Source organism: Spea bombifrons, chromosome 1, assembly GCF_027358695.1.
Source record: "Spea bombifrons isolate aSpeBom1 chromosome 1, aSpeBom1.2.pri, whole genome shotgun sequence".
Lineage (NCBI taxonomy): Eukaryota > Metazoa > Chordata > Amphibia > Anura > Pelobatidae > Spea > Spea bombifrons.
Window position 1 is genome coordinate 84148444 of NC_071087.1, and position 17501 is coordinate 84165944.

Consider the following 17501-nt stretch of genomic DNA (forward strand, 5'->3'; position numbering starts at 1 on the left):
CCAGCTGGTGGACGTCTGCGTGCAGACAACCTCCGCTGCCGGCACTTCGGCCGGGGCTTTTATGAAGGAGAAGCACCAGCGGAAGTGCCGGCAGTGGAGGTTGTCTGTGCGCACTGCACAGATGTTCACCAGCTGCCAGAGAGGAGGATACAGGTCCCCTGCAGCGCTGCAGGGAATCCTCCTCTCTTGCAGCTGGTAAACATCTGCGCAATGTGGGCAGACATCCTCCACTGCCGCCACTTCCGTCAGGGGCTTCTATGGTGGAGCACCGGAAGGTTATGTCACGCCGGTGCTCTGTTATAGAAGCCCCGGTGAAAGTGCTGGCAGCAGACGATGTCTACAAGTATTGCGTAGGTGTCCACCGGCTGCCGGAGAGGTGCCGGCTGCCGGGGGCGTCCCCTGCAGCGATGTGGGAGATCTGGATCCTAACCCTGCTGCTTGAAAAAGAAGAAAAAAAAACTACCTGCCCGGGCGCCTGGAACTGCATGTCCCGGGCGTCGGGCGATACAAACTGAGCATCCCTGTGCTAAACCCCGATTATATTATATATCATATTCGGGCCAATACGGTAACAAATGATGAAATATAAAATGTCACCAATTTTTTTTATAACTCAGTAAAGCATTAAAAAAATGCTGTACATGCGTGCTATTCGGGATTTTTGAAATGTATAAAAAGCTTATATACCACCCCAAACTTCTATGTACGCTAAGCCCTATTGTCCTAATCCATTAAATGGTTATCTTACCATAAAAAGACAATGTATTTAAACCTTCAGGATCTTTATAAAAGGCTTATTCAAGCCCCAGTTTGCCACCTTGCACAGACACATTAACTCACATGCACACAGACACACACACTAACATATCCACATACACACAAACATTCACACTAACACACATACCTGGACACTCACACACAACTGATGAGAGTAAGTGATCTTTCCCCCTATAGCAGTATGTCTTGACATGTGTTAATGTTATTGTCAGTTATGTATATTGTCCTTTTTAAAGTAGGCAATCACAGGCTTTGTGAAGGGTATTTGGCCAAATATCCATGAGGTCACGTGGACTTCCATAATCCTTGTTCTGGACATGTAGCCCACACATCCAGTTGGGCTAGAGCCTGCATGAGTGAAACTGTAACACGCAATTCCTGGTGATAGCTCCAGTACTAGATATGTCCAAATGTGAGTATTTAACATAATGCAGGTATTTGTTAGATTGCAAATACTTCATTAAGAATTTAATCTGATTGCTGACTTTTAATAAGACACTTACATAAGTACGCAGATGTCGGGCACATACCAAGCCAATAGCCCCATTTTGCTCTGGACCACAGATCACCAGTATTGTTGGCTGCTTTCTAGGCAGTGTTCGCAAAGGGAAAGCCTGCAACACAAAAAAAGAAGAAAGTCAGTTTCGATATTCCGGTAATATGCTTCATAGAATAATTATTTAAACCCGCATAGCTCAATTCCAAATTAAATTTAAAGAAAGCACAAAAAAAGAAGGAAAAGAGGTCTGTTGGATTTAACATAGAAACTGTACTTGGTCCTCGACCTTTACTTATGTCCAGTATACCCTTATGGCTGTCCCATGCACGCTTAAATTATCTGACTGTATTAAGTTATAGAACTTTTGCCATGTGGCAACTCCACGTACCCACTATCTTCTCATTAGAGATGTATTTACCTTAAGCGCTCTTAGCCCTAAGCATTTACCTATATTCTTTGCCCATTTATATTACAGAGTGTAAACGGCAGCAGCACACTGAGGAACTTAATTGGCCAAGAAAGTGACGTGTGTTTATGGCAGGGAGACTGCAGCCAACGTGGATCTGCCACTGTAGTCTTAGACCAGAATACATTATTGCTTTTTTACTACAGCAACAGTCTTTCTACCTCCAGTTCTAGACTAAAAACAGATGGATATAGCTGTATTGTTCCAAGAGTCAGAGAGAGTGTATAAAAAAACAAGTCACTGTGGGTATAGGTGAGGCTACTTGCACTGTGTATGAGCACCAGAGAGAAAGCTGCGGATGAGGTAACATGGTGCGAGATGAGGGGAGTGAGCTAGAGAGTGAGTGGGAGGGTAAGGGAGGAAGTGTGTGTTAACATGGATGTGTAAATGTATGCAAGCATGAATGTGTAAGTGCACTTGTGTAGGCATTTCTGTGTGTGAGCATGGATGTGTAAGTGTTTAAGGGGCAAAGATTGGACAAGGAGGCTGTTTGAGGACATTGACAAGCTGTTTGGGGCAAAGGTGGCACCGACATGTTTGGGGCTATGATGGGACAGGCAGGCTGTTTGGTTGCAAAGATGGCACTGACAAGCTGTTTGGGGGCAGATACAAGCTGTGGCAAACATAGCACAGACAAGCTGTGTGGGGCAAAGATGGCAGGGCAAGCTGCATTGGGTAAAGATCACTCAAGCAAGTTGTTTGGGGGCAAATATGACACAAACAAGCTGTTTGGGGGCAAAGGTGGCACAGGCAAGCTGTTTGGGAGAAACAGATCGCACAGACAAGCTGTTTTGGTGGCACTTACAACTGTTTGTGGACAAATGGGGCATGTTGCTTGTGAAGTCAGGGCCCTGTGGTTTCTATTTAAGCGCCTGCGTTAAATTGTAGGAATTCATGAAAACTACTGTTGAATGTTGTATGAATATGAAAGGGCATGCTAAGGGAAGGTTATTAAGATTATAGAGTAATAAAGGATAGGTACAGAGATGATGAGGGGGATGAATACGGTGGCTGGGAGATAATGATTTTGGTTGGGTATTGGAATGAATTAGAATGTTGGGGGCATGATGATTGTCAGGGGCAGCTCTACATTAACACATAATCACGCTAAACACAAACATACATACATACCCACAAACACTTTAGACATACCTGCACACACACTCTTAGAACATACACATACAATTGCACACACAGCCCCTCTACCACCATACACTTATACATACATACATACAAGCATGTGTGCACACTCCAGCACCATACAATGAAGCATACATGCACACACAATCTAAAATCATACACTTACATACACACACAGCCACTCTCTCTGATAATCCATGAAGCTCACACACACGTCTCCCTCCTTTTTACATTTAAGCTCCATTTTTCTACAAATGAGCTACAAGTTTATTTGAAACGTTTAATACCTACTGTTTTAATTAACTTTATTTTCAGTAATTTATTTAAATAATTTAATTTATATTCATTTCATTTTTTTTTGCATTATACAAACTATACAGGTACACAATGTCATTGGCCAAGTGATATTAGGAACTATGTGTTTTCATCTGTAACTTAATAAGACTAATGTGTTTTTAAAAGAGTTTTGAGTAGGTTTGTCTCTATCCTGAACTAAAAATATTGGGGCAAGAACTTGTCATGTGCAGCTTGATGGAAAATGGCACCATGAAATGTGCGGCTGGTATTCAATTATTTCCAGGGCTGCTTTTAATTCCCACACCTTGACCCTAGTGAAGATATAAAGGTATATAGGGCAAACTAATAATTACTATAATAAATATGGTATTGATAGTTTGCCATATATACCTTTATTGCTGTTTTTTAACTTACCTACTTGCTTGTGGCTTCCTTCATTATTTAAAACATTTGTACCATGGGCAGCCTCACTCTAACACGTGTGTGTGAGCATGGAACTGTACTTGTGTGTGTGTGTGAGCATGCATGCGTACTTGTGTGTGTGTGTGAGCATGCATGTGTACTTGTGTGTGAGCATGCATGTGTACTTGTGTGTGTGAGCATGCATGTGTACTTGTGTGTGTGTGTGAGCATGCATGTGTACTTGTGTGTGAGCATGCATGTGTACTTGTGTGTGTGAGCATGCATGTGTACTTGTGTAAGTGGAGTGAGATGTAATGTGTGTTAGTGAGTATGAGTAAGTCTGTGTAATTTGTGTGTTTAATTATGTTGTATGTTGGAAGGGGGGCAAAGACACAGACCAGTTGTGTGGACATAATTATGGCACAGACTAGCTGTTGAAGTTGGAGGGCCCAGGGCAATTTTTCGCACCAGGGCCCTGCGGTTTCTAGTTACGCTTTAGTTACGTTTCTCAGCTTTCCCTCAGCTCACCTTCTCATAGCATTGCTTTGCTCTACTCCTGCTCTCGGCTCTCTTTCTACCTCAGCCCTTGCCATGTCACAAAACTCATTCTCCCTCAGGTAAGCCCTTCTGACTGCACTGCATCTCTACGATTTTCCCTCTACCCCGGTTTTCACCATCTCAAAGCCTTCATTCTCCCTCAGCTTTCCCTCCCTCACAGCTTTAATTCCCCCTTACTTTTCTCCTGCTCTAGCAGCTCTCCTTCTACCTCAACTCTTGCCCTGTCACAGCACTCATTCTCCCTCAGCTCTGCTCTTCTGACACCTCTCCCTTGCTAAAACGTTTCTGTACCTTAGCTCTCACCATCACAGAGCCCTCGTTCTCCCTCACAGCTTTAATTCTCCCTATCGCTCTCAGTTACACAGCTTTCATATGAGTCCAACTGCACAAGTCTAGTTTATATCACATAACTTTCTCTAAGCTAGATATTTGAAAGTCTTTTTATGTTTTCATATATTTTTATCCTATATTTATTCTAGATTTTTTCTGACATTTAGTATATTTGTGTTTAATTGCTATGTCATACTGTAATTTTATAGCACCAGTTTACAGACTAATATTTTAATGGGGCACTACAGTTTTTTCACTTCAGGCATCAGCAAAACAAAGTTTACATCGCTCATGACAGAATATAATTCCAGCCACAAAAATTTTGAATTTTTTGGAACTGCGGAGCTCACCTTGGTAACTGCCATGGCACAGTTGTGTCCCAGTATCTCGATAAGCTGCTGTTTTCCAAAACGGTAATCCTCCAGCAACTCTTTCTCTAGAGCATCTGCTTCTTTTTTACTAGGAAGGAAACCGTTAGGTTAACGTAAAACTATATTATACATAAAGCTATTCATTAAAATCATTAAAGGTGCACTCATCTATGAAATGTGGTCCAAAGTTTGAAAAATATCACTAGAACAACCAATGGGATGTTCCTCTTTGAAATGACCAAGTTTGCACAGAACCAATTTTCATGTATAACCCTTATTGTTCACTCTAAATTACGCCATCCCAGCAAAAGCTCCTTATAGAGCTGGATTTGAGGCCTGTGAAATAGAGCTCAAAGCTTAAGAAGAGCACAGCTTTTCTATGTGACACTTCTGGTATTATCGAAGTAAGAGACCCATTTAAATATAAGGAACAATGAAAGTACAGGAGCCATACAAGTTATAAATATAAAAAAAAATATAATATATAAATATATAAATATAAAAAATATAAAATTTGTGACTTGCTTGCATAGGAGCAAAGAAACCGCTGTTGTAGCCATAACTACAATTGGTAGCAATAATAATGGCATATCTGTCGGGAAAATGGCAGCAATAAGTATACCTCAAGACTCAAAATGTTTAAAGGGAAAAGTTAACAATTTATTTTTTTTAAATCCTTTGACTCCCTCTGGTGGTAGGAAGTAGGAATGACGTTTAAGATGAAAAGGAAGATTGCACTGAATCATATTGTCTCAATTTATCTTCTGTTGCAATTTTATGACTTAGTTGAGTCTACCATATAAGCAGCTGCTTAGAATGATACATATACCTCCCTTATATAAAGATGAAGGGGTTGCAAGTGTGACTGTGGCATGTCCGCATTATCATAGATACTGCAAATAGGTAGTCAGATATATAAACTCTATATATATTGCATTATTTTTGGAGAAGTACCCTACATTTCCCTTTAAACCTATATCCCTCCTAGAGTGGAACAAGCTAGTGCAGAGGTAGAACAAGCCAGTGCTTATATGTATTTAAGACAACAAAGAGTTAAGACTTCTCCGTAGGGAACCATATATCTGAGTGAGTGTCACTGTGTTTCCAGAATGGGCATCTAATGACATTACCTCCCACACACATTAACAAGATTTGAGCCAATTAAGCAGCTGCCCTGTGAGACCTTAAGCTATAACCGGCTATTATTTGTATTTATGATGTCTGCTTCTATCTCCCAAGGCAAGGTTGTAATACAAGGTTTTTTAATATTACACTGCCTTCCATGTCTGGACTTCTAGAATAAAGACATTTAAATAGGGATTAGAACATGTCATTAATATGATTCAGGTAAGTGTAAAGGACATGAGCGTATGAGACAAAATTGTTGGTATGCCTGGGGCACTTTGTGAATGTCCTCCACAAAGCTTATTGCTACCTACCCTTGATCCTTTCCACTTCAATGTGAGTAAGCACCACACATTAATCCGCCTTTTGGCAATGTAGAGTCTTAATTTATATACTATTCTACTTGCATGGGGAGTGTATCCTAGCTTTGTAACCCCTCTCCTCCACTTGCACACTAGGGCCATATAATTTAATGGTACTGCTGCACAAGCGGCAGATCAGGTCTTTTAATCAGCGCCCTCCTGCTGAATACGCTGGTTGCACGTCGAGAGAGTATAACAATGAAATGTGTGTCCACACATATCCAGCCAGTGGCCACACAAACGTGATTGGGCAGCTGTTGGCCTTAAAGTGCCAGGGCTGCTCAATCCTCCCTTGTCCAGCCCTGCTGATAACTGTTTTGACAGTGTAATATGCTATATACACTATATATTCTATATATAGTCTAAAATTTCTATACCCATTATTGTTACTTCTAGGGGTATAGATAGATATCAAATATTCTCATACTCTGACAGCCCCACCAAAGAAGAATACATATTAAAGTATGAATGTGAGTGTGAATAAGCATTTTTCAAAAATGGAAAAAAAAACGCTGCAGGAGCGGTGAGAGCATGGATGTGTACTTGTGTGTGTGAGCATATATGTGTAATTTTGTGTGTGTGTGAGCATGGATGTGTAAGTGAGGTGAGATGGAGTGTGTGTTAGTGAGTATGAGTGTGAGTAATTTGTGTATTTACATGTTGTATGTTGGAAGGGGAGGGCAAGGGGCAAAGAAGGCACAGATCAGTTGTGTGGGGCCAATGATGGCACAGACCACCTGTAAAACTTGGGGGCCCCGGGGCAATTGTCACACCAGGGCCCCGTGGTTTATAGTTATATCCCTGGTTATAATGAACAGAAATTATGTAGGAAAAAGAAAGAGAAAACAATGATAGGATACAGCTGATGTTGGTTAGCTAGGTTACTAGCCAGCTCAGGCATTAGCTTGTTTAATGTGCCAGGTACATTAAAATTATCACTAAAGAACAGCTGCAGTCAGCAATAGCTCATGCCCAATAGTAAGTAAACACAAGACTAATGAACAGTTCAGCCAAAACTAGTAAGTGAATGCTGTAAATAACAACATACACCATGAAATTATATGTTAGTAGTTATGTAGATGTTAGGGTGTCCTATGACTTCATCGTGCACGTATAGGCCCTTCCGATACATTACTGACAGGTCTATAAAGCCAATGGACAACTTTGCAGTTTATACATACAGTCACTATCACAGTGTTATCACATGAGGAGGACACCTTTTCAACATGTCAGTTTGTCAACTTCCTGCCTTGCTAGAGCTGTCCCAGTCTTCTGTACATCTATTATTGTGAAGTTTAACTGCTAGGTCATGGGCTTCCATGACCAAGTTCACCTTTGGCTGGAGTTATATAAACATCACCCCTAGTAGTCTCTAAAGTAGTGGAATCACACTTACCTATCTGACTCTGGGTTTGGCAGATGCCAGAAGAGTGCTATCAGACTGGAACCTGAATTAGTGGTCTAGGACTGTTTTTTATAGTATCACTTACTTTTATTGAAGGGCATGTGAAGGCTACAGGAACACAATGACATTCCAAGTTATTCTGTGCTTCTGATTAGAATCTGGGATAGCGGTCTTTCAATGGAATAACTTCATTTTCATTGAAAGGCAATTTTTTTATTGAAAGGCATCGAAACGCTGAAGTAACAATTACATGCTCAATTATCCTGTGCTTCCAACTTTGACTGGCCAATTTCTCGAAAATACAGTCACGACTGCGAACAAAGACTCACCCCTCAAAATCAGTGTTTGGACTTACTACTGCTCTTGTAGCTAAGCGGAAGAAAATGTATGCAGCCCACAGAGTGCTAGGTAGAATGGTACCTGTGCTAGTCAACATGATGTGTCGTTGAAAAAATGCTGATGGGACCATCACACTGGATACCATAAGAGGCTGTTCACTCATGATGGAAAACGGAGATTCTTCTCCCTTAGTGTTCAATGATTAATGTTTGTGCTGGATATGTATTTCAAAAGCACTGCATGAGTAACTGACCATCTAAGCTGACAAGAGATAAGTGTCACTTTGGTTCCTGTTCCATCACTTAAGTATGTACAAACAAATAGGTGGATGGCAACGGATAGTTAGGAAAGCAGTTACAGAACACTATTCATTAAATCTTGTGTTGAAGATATTGATCCAACCCACTCACCTTTTTACACATCAGACGTGTTAGGAAAGAGCATGTGGACAAAGATACATCGTGGCCGAGTTAATACACTTGTGGTAGTTCTCCATTTCTAGGCTCTATTGGTTACTTAGAGGTGCTTATCTTTTTACGGTAAACAATCCAAGCATTTCCATTGTTTCCCCGACAATATAGTTGACCATAGTTTTTTAAAGCCTGCTGTTAAAAGGCATTGATGAGCACACCAATTTCTATTTGATGTAATTGACCTTGTAATATTCTCATACCATTCATAGTTTGTTCCTCTCATCTTATAAATATAGTACATTAACCCTTTATTTTTTGTACCTTTCATGACAATGGCTGTTTTAAAATTTCTGCGGGGTTTATGCTTAGCAGTAACTTTCTTTTTCCTCATTTAGTGTACCCACACGTTATTTTTCTTCTTCAGGACAAGAAGGACTTTCTTTAGATACCATTATTTTGATCACATCGTCTAATTTTTTAATATACACTTTTACTCATTTATAAAAGCTACATCTGCCCCCACATCCAATTTGTGATATCTTTGAAGCTGGCCAATTAAAGTTACCACCATGTTTGAAAACTAGACACTAGTGTTTTAACTCTTTCCATTCTACTACCAGCCGTTCTGTTTTTTTCCCCACAGACATTGTACTCAGGTATGAATTTAATGCTCCTGGTATATGTTACTGTCAAACAACACTCCAATATGTTTTCAGCCACATCTTCTGAGTAGAGTGATACCACCAATGCATTTGCCAGGTAGTTTGGGGGCTAAATGGTCACATTTGGAGGTGGGCATTTTTCAAATTTCAAAGTGGTCATCCTGCCACCAAGTCTTATTTTGGACATCTTTGAAGCCTGCCAAATCAACTTACCCATGTCAAATCATGTATTTTTAAAAGCTAGACACCCTAGGATATTTCAAATACCAGTAATTTACAGTACATATTTCCACGCACACATTTTACCACCAGTTTGCAGTAGTATTTTTGTGTGTTTTTTCACACGTGTTCTACTTTAGATATGAATTCATAGCTTCTGGTATGTGCCAAACACCCCAAAATGTTTTCAGGAAAATCTCTAGAGAACAGTAATACCACCCATGCATAGGTTTGCTGGGTTGTTTGGGGGTTAAAATGACATCTGGTCAGTCTGTACTCATGTCCTATTTGCGACATCTTTGAACCTGGGCAATTAGATTTTACCCATCAAACCAATGGATGTTTCAAATGCCAGTATTTTAACACTTTACATGCTAGGATTTTTGTAAAGATATAGTGCTAATTTTAGGACTTGCTTGTTTTTTTTTTTTAACTATTTTTTTATTGATTGCCTCCTAACTTCTTTAAAACCAGGTGGCCAGCAACATATTTAATATGATGCACATTTACACTGCAGGGAGCGATCAGAAGGGGGCCCCTGCAGCAGTTTTCAGTGTTTCTGAATGCCTCTACCTTAGATTGCTTTGCCAGACACGTCAATTGTCGTTAATGGGATGCAACAGAGAGCTACTAACAGCACTTCATTTATGAGCATACCAGAAAGCATGACCCAGGTTTGAGCTGGAGTCTTTGAGTGAAGTTCTGCTTCTCCTGGGTCACTTTCCCGTTTCTTGAGTCAGAAAAGCTCTCTTTGATAACTCCCATTTCCCCTGTGTAACGGGAAGCAGGGGGTCTACCAGGAGTCCCTAGCCTTTGTTGCCACCTTCCTTGTAGCAAAAGCTGGCTACTAGATGGGTAACTGCTCTGGTTTCAAGAGTAAAGGTGCTTCTCTGGTGAAAAAGATCTCCTAAAGAACGCTGTCCCTAGTCACTACACGACACACCAGTCAGGGTGCAAGAGAACACTTAATTGGGACTGGACATGGTTTATATAGTCACTTTATCAGGTGAGGGGAAAATGTCAAACATAGAAAATAGGAAAGGATTACCATAATTAACACATAACACAACGGCAAGAGATTACACAGAGAACATCGGCACCAGACTAATCTCATCACACATTTAACAATGGCAAATATGCAACAGAGGTGAAGAGAAAAAAAGTAGCACCTAAACGTAGATAAAGCAGTGAGTAAATCTGAATACACATAAAAACGGAAAATGAGAGTGAAAATACAAAATATTACAATTTAGCCCCTGCAAGAAAATACAAAATTACAGTCACAATAATCTTTCTAAAATGAGCATCATCCCTTCCACCCTCCTACTCCATACCCACTTACAGCTCCCCTTATGTAGTCCACCTCATGCATTGCTTTCCTTGCCTCTTTTAAAAGCCATCCCAGAAGACAGAGAGCTCCAATAAGCCTATCCTGGGAAATTCCCACATATCATTATGAGCAAAACTGGCACTTCTTTAGGATGCTGCAAGCAAACCAGGTTAAAATCATGTTTTCTCGAAAGCAAGACAGGTAAATAGTAATTTTCTTGCCGCTATCATGTAGTTTGCCATGAGATACACTGCCAACGACATGCCATGCTCAAATGATATATTATAACTCATACACTTCAAACCAGTGTAAGGAGACCTTGTGTGAATTTGGATCCCTTAGATATTTAAAGATTATCAGAGTAGGCTTACAGAATAAGATAAGAAAGTGAGGGGCAAAAACGAGCCCCCCTTAGATGGAAATGGGATTCTACATGGAGCTTGTGATATTTTCACGCATATGTATTTTCCAGAGGCTCCAACATTCGATGTTCTTTTATTACTGTTATATCTCAGACAGCAGAAGGGTAGTACAACTCTCTTAATAAAAGTTCTAATAGTATTATGCCCGACTTTATGCCAACGCTTATGAGAGCTACGGGGATAATCAGCAGCAGCATGCGAGTAAATACATATGTCATATGTAACAGAGCTAAAGGGAGCATTGAGTTGTAAAGAGGGGGTATATGGAGTAGGCGTTAAATAGAAAGGTTGTTATATTGAGTGATAACAATTATGGGGGGTGTTACATGATACAGTAGGAAGAAGTTTAGTGACATTTGTATATATAACAAGGAGAGGATAAATTACAGGAAATAATAGAAAGAGGCAACATTAAGTGGAATAACAGGTAGTGTAGAGAATGACAGAAGTGATAGAATATTTTAGCTACATTATCACGCTGCTCATATAAAGGCAATTGGTCTCTGAGGAGCTTCACAATAGCTTGTGCCTATATTCTGCATATTTTATGCTATAAATATCTCTAATTGTGGGGATTATCTAAACACAGTTCTATGTTGGTTTACAGAATGACAGTGAAGTAGGAGGTGAGACTCCTGACATGATCCCCCTGGGGTAAAATTAAATCCATATATATCCTGTATGTGGTTATACTGTCTTACAGCATGTGGAGAAGGCATATGATTGCCTTCCCTATGCATTTTTTAAAGGGCCAGGCTACAGGGTAAAGGAGCACAAAGGATTTGCAATATTTATTTTATCACTAAATGGAAATAAATGTGTTTTCAAACCCATTGAAATCAGACTGATATATTCTTCCTACGCCATGATTAAGTGCAATCACTTGTCAAACCTATGAAACCTATTCATATTTAGAATTAGTTTAATTGTAGCTGCTTAAATTGCAAGTGTCTTGTATATTATATGTATGCTGCCTACTTTGTAATTAAAGCTACAGACATTGCTGGCGCTTTCCAAATAAATATTATTTCTCTAATCTGTGCTTTAAGACTCCATCACTTTATTTATCAAGTACTGCTAATAACATCTATAAACAACACTTTAACTTAACACAGATCAGTCACATTTCCCGAATATTACCCAAAAGTCACTTGGCCAGATGAATTTTTTTAGGGGATAGCCCCCTAGTTGAGATTTCTATCTCCAAGTCAACATCAGGTTGAATCGTTATTGACTGATATATCATATGTGGTTTGCAAAGTGGACATGGGATGTCAACCACATCTCTAACTTGGTGGCATCGTTAGGCTCCTTTATAACAATTATGTTTAAAACCACAGAAAAATGTTTTTGGACATGTGTGGATTGACAGCCATCTTTCCCTCTCTCAGTACAATTCTAAAATGTTAAATTAAAATAACATGGCAGCTTACTACCATGAACTCAAAAACAAACAGAAAAAGCCTCACTCCAAATGTATCTAGGAGTTAGAATTGAATCCACAAAGATTTCAATAACAAATATAATTCAAATTAATATGTACCTTTTATGCAATCATTTAAGATGGGGATACCAAGTAGAATCTATATAGCTATCTGCTTTTAGACAGGGCGAGGGACAAGGCTAGTGGAGTGGCTAATCCCCATTCCCACGTTTACTACCCTCCATTCTGCCTAATTTTCAACCCTATGTGTTCCACAATAGGGTGTTTCTCTTACATCTTTTCATTATGCTTACTAGCATGGAAATGATTGTATTTTATTTTTAGAATTCAGGACTGCCTAGTAGTCGACTTATGATGTCATTTTTTTAACAATCAAATGAAATTAAAGGTGTGAACAGATGGGAGTGAACAGATTTTGGCTCATAACACTGATATTACTAGGGTGCTTTTTAGGTGTCATTTAGCTGAAGATTATATTTAGTAAGAATCTTTAATGACAAATTATACCTAATTTTCTATACTCTAAACTTGGAAATGTTTGAGGAATACGGTGAAAAATAGCTTATCACATCCTTTTCATATGGCAGGTGCATAGAAGCCAAAATAACTGTATGAAGAGATTTGTACACAGTGAGCGAAAGATGTGTATTAATTATATATTCAATTTCCAGGCTCCACGTAGTGATTGGGACTCAGAGGGGGTAGGCAGCTTCTTTTCAGCCGTCTCTGGCTGAGAGGCAGTAGCTCTGCATGCTAGCGAAAGGGGTATTGGATCTCTGTAGACTATGCATTGAGAAAAGCCCATTTAATATGCATGTTTTGTGCCATGGGGCCTTATGTACCGGGGTTATTTAAAAAGGAGATGTGATTTTCATGCAAAAATTCCAGTGCAGGGGAGTTCCACTCAAGGTGCACACTGTGATTATCATTCTCAATGAAACAGGGGGTTTTTACTAAGTAGCAGTTAATAGAAGTTTGTCTATAGGGAACACTCTATAGTTGGAAGGATCTATCTTTATAAGTAGAGGTGAAGTGCAACTACTCATCAGTTAGGAATTCAACTCTTAAGTATGACAGGCTTTACCCTGCCAAATATCACAACCGGGGTCAAAAGGGGCACCTGCTGTGGGCCCAGGGTTACATACGGGGCCTACATCATATGTCACAGACTAGCATTAGGCAGGTGCAACATGAAGGAGGAATTGCTTATAGAGATGTCTGAACTAGTGGCTGCACAAACATCAGTTTCCAACTCACTGTACCACCAGGGATGAAAGGAGCTCTAGAGCTGGTATGACTTGGCAGGTACGCGTACCATGAGTCTCAGTGCAATTAAAGTTGGCTGTGATTACATCTTGTTTACAATGCAACATAATCTATAATTGTAAAAATGTCCATCAGGACCATCTCCAGTTAGTTTAGAAGAATCCCTGCATTCTTAAAACGGTTCTCCAAAATCTCTGTTACGGTGTGTACACTACAGCCATTCTCTCCAGTCATAAATGAACCATCACTCCTTCTTTGATCATGTTCCTATATTCAGTGTCCAGCAGCTTCAACCTCTCTCTCTCTCTAACATGCATTAAACTCCCCTAGGTAGCATGAGCTCCTCTCCTTACAACCCTTACAACTGGTGAAGATGCTACAGTGAAGTTGGGTAGCATAAATTCTGTTTCCTTGGTAACTACGTAATTACCACAAACATCCATGCAAGCAGAAGTCTTGAGTGTTCTCCCCTCTGACTGCTTGCTGCATCAAAGTTAATAGATCACCCCCATCTAAAATACAAGCTCAGATTTATTGTGAATCATTTTATTTTCCTTATCGAATGACCTTAAATTTCCATGGATACTTTTATTTATACAGGATATTTTATTTATACAGGATCAGGAAATAGAACTGTAGATCCATATGCCAAAGAAAGAGAGAATCATTTTCACTAAGCATGTGATAACATTATGTACATTCTAGACAATAGGAATTGGAAGTACATATTAAGAGATAGATGTGCACCGCTGAACTGACAGCTGATCATGCTGTGTAACAGCTGCCACACCTCAGTGGGTGAGAAGAGGGAGAGAGAAAACCAGGTCAGACCATTAACAATGACACACTTATTTCCACAATTCACCAGGCTCACAGAAAACCAGGTGATAATGAGAGGGGCTGTAACCCCTTGAGTGCAAGACTGGCCTCTAATTAGCAGATACATGTGCTTCAAGCATTGAGGACTGTCTAACTTAGTTCCTTGGATCATCATTTAGTCTCACTGTAGCCAATCTGAGTTTCCAAATTTAAGATCATCCGATATATATATATACACACAGTATCTCACAAAAGTGAGTACACCCCTCACATTTTTGTAAATACATTATATCTTTTCATGTGACAACACTGAAGAAATGACACTCTGCTACAATGTAAAGTAGTGAGTGTACAGCCTATATAACTCAAAATAACTCAACACACAGCCATTAACGTCTAAACCCTGGCAACAAAAGTGAGTACACCCCTAAGTGGAAATGTCCAAATTGGGCCCAAAGTGTCAATATTTTGTGTGGCCACCATTATTTTCCAGCACTGCCTTGGGCATAGGGTTCACCAGAGCTTCACAGGTTGCCACTGGAGTCCTCTTCCACTCCTCCATGACGACATTACGGAGCTGGTGGATGTTAGAGACCTTACATTCCCCCACCTTCCATTTGAGGATGCCCCACAGAGGCTCAGTAGGGTTTAGGTCTGGGGACATGCTTGGCCAGTCCATCACCTTTATCCTCAGCTTCTTTAGCAAGGCGGTGGTCGTCTTGAAGGTGTGTTTGGGGTCATTATCATGTTTGAATACTGCCATGCGGCCCAGTCTCCGAAGAGAGGGGATCATGCTTTGTTTCAGTATGTCACAGTACATGTTGGCATTCATGGTTCCCCCAATAAACTGTAGCTCCCCAATGCCGGCAGCACTCATGCAGGCCCAGACCATGACACTCCCACCACCGTTCTTGACTGTAGGCAAGACACACTTGTCTTTGTACTCCTCACCTGGTTGCCGCCACACATACTTGACGCCATCTGAACCAAATACGTTTATCTTGGTCTCATCGGACCACAGGACATGGTTCCAGTAATCCATGTTCTTAGTCTGCTTGTCTTCAGCAAACTGTTTGTGAGCTTTCTTGTGCATCATCTTTAGAAGAGGCTTCCTTCTGGGACGACATGCAGACCAATTTGATGCAGTGTGCGGTGTATGGTCTGAGCACTGACAGGCTGACCCCCTCACCCCTTCAACCTCTGCAGCAATGCTGGCAGCACTTATACGTCTATTTACACTGTTATACAGACTGTACACTCACTACTTTACATTGTAGCAGAGTGTCATTTCTTCAGTGTTGTCACATGAAAAGATATAATGTATTTACAAAAATGTGAGGGTGTACTCACTTTTTTGAGATACTGTATATATATATATATAAAAATTTTAATAAGGTGGGGTCTAATGAAGGAAGCATTGGAGCAAAAAAGGGTAAAACGAAGGGTTCAAAATGCACAGAGTGGCAATTCTATTTAAAGCACAGAGACAGATAGAAAAAAGTAAGATTTATGCCCTCATTTGAGCTGTGGTTATATGTGTATATATGTGGTTACCGCATATTTTACATGAAAATCAATTCTCCTGGGTTTAAAATCTCAGTGAGTAGGTTAAATAGATTTTCTTTCCATTTTCGCTGAGCATTCCCTCACTTCTTCCCTCGCTCACGCACCCTCTCTTTCTCTCCTGTGTTCCAGATGCGTTAGGGACATTTCTACTTGACACAAGCAGAAAATTGCTCCATTAGTGTCACGAATGATAATTACTGCACAGCCGTTTAATGGTGATTAAGAAATTAAAATTCAATCAGAGGAAAGCTGGGAAAAGAAACTGCTAAATAAAGAACCTGTTATTTTTCCTTCCGTGTTCACAAACTATTTAAGGTTTAGTAATGTCATCGCACCCCTGGTGTTATGGGTGCCAGGAATCACCCCTTGGGTAAAACCCCATGACACATGATAAATATGAAGACTGGGTAAATGTTATGTGGTGCTATGATTGTATGAGCCACAGAAAAATTAGTGAATATAGTACATGAAATGATGAAGAATGCAGAAAGGGGAGACCATCTGATTCTCAGCCAGTCATTTACATTCCAGAGGAACTGTCAAGGGGCAGCCAACACATCTTTTCCCCATAGTATAACCAGTGGAATGAGCTTTTGAGAGGGTCTCAGGTGGGGATACCCGATGCCATAGGGAATAAGGACAACTGAATACGAACATCTGTTGTGCTGTATAAAACAGGACAAATCATTTTGTCTCCCACTAGGCTAGAGGAATTTGCAGCTACAAGAACGTTTATGAAAATGATAAACTCACTAAATGGCATTAGTATTTTGGGCCACTTAGGGAGTAAAGTAACCAATTACACAACACATAATTTATTTTGTGCATATGTTTAATTAAAAGCCAATTAAGGAGTAAGTAGGAGTTGTTTGTAAGGTCTACATTGCACCTGGAGCATTGGCGAGGCAATACACTGGCAGAGAGGACTTCAATATAGGGTTGCCACCTGTCCAGGTTTTCCCTGAACCGTCCTGTAATTATGAGGTTTGTCCCAGGCCCTAGACTTACCTCTTTACGTTAAGGAAAAAGCTGAACCAGTCTACAGGCCAAAATAGATTTTGGACAAGTGAAAGCAGATGATTGATGCACTTAACAAGGTCCTGGAATGCAGGAGTTGATATGCTGTGGATGTTCACAATAACGCACAGGAGGAAACATACAATTTGATGTTAGAAAAGAACCATGTGGCCCACCTTGAAATTGTCTTAGATTCAGGATTGCTTTATGCCTATCTGACGGGAGACTCTTCCATTTATCTACCACCCTCTGAGGAGGTGACCAACGGTCCA

The 17501-nt window shown here is 40.2% G+C and overlaps 1 protein-coding gene across 2 annotated transcripts in view; it reads right to left on the minus strand.

The window, feature by feature from the left end:
• The window catches only part of YJEFN3 (YjeF N-terminal domain containing 3), a 35075-nt gene that overhangs the window by 11987 nt on the left and 5587 nt on the right, over positions 1–17501 (minus strand). Inside the window, exons 2-3 of one of the 2 annotated variants that reach the window (XM_053465773.1) lie at positions 4820–4928; positions 1308–1391 (exon numbers count right to left, since the gene is read on the minus strand). In XM_053465773.1, coding sequence (XP_053321748.1) covers positions 1308–1391; positions 4820–4928 — 193 coding nt within the window. Of the gene's footprint in view, positions 1–1280; positions 1392–4819; positions 4929–17501 lie in introns of both variants that reach the window. The other variant, XM_053465772.1, reaches the window with a different exon arrangement.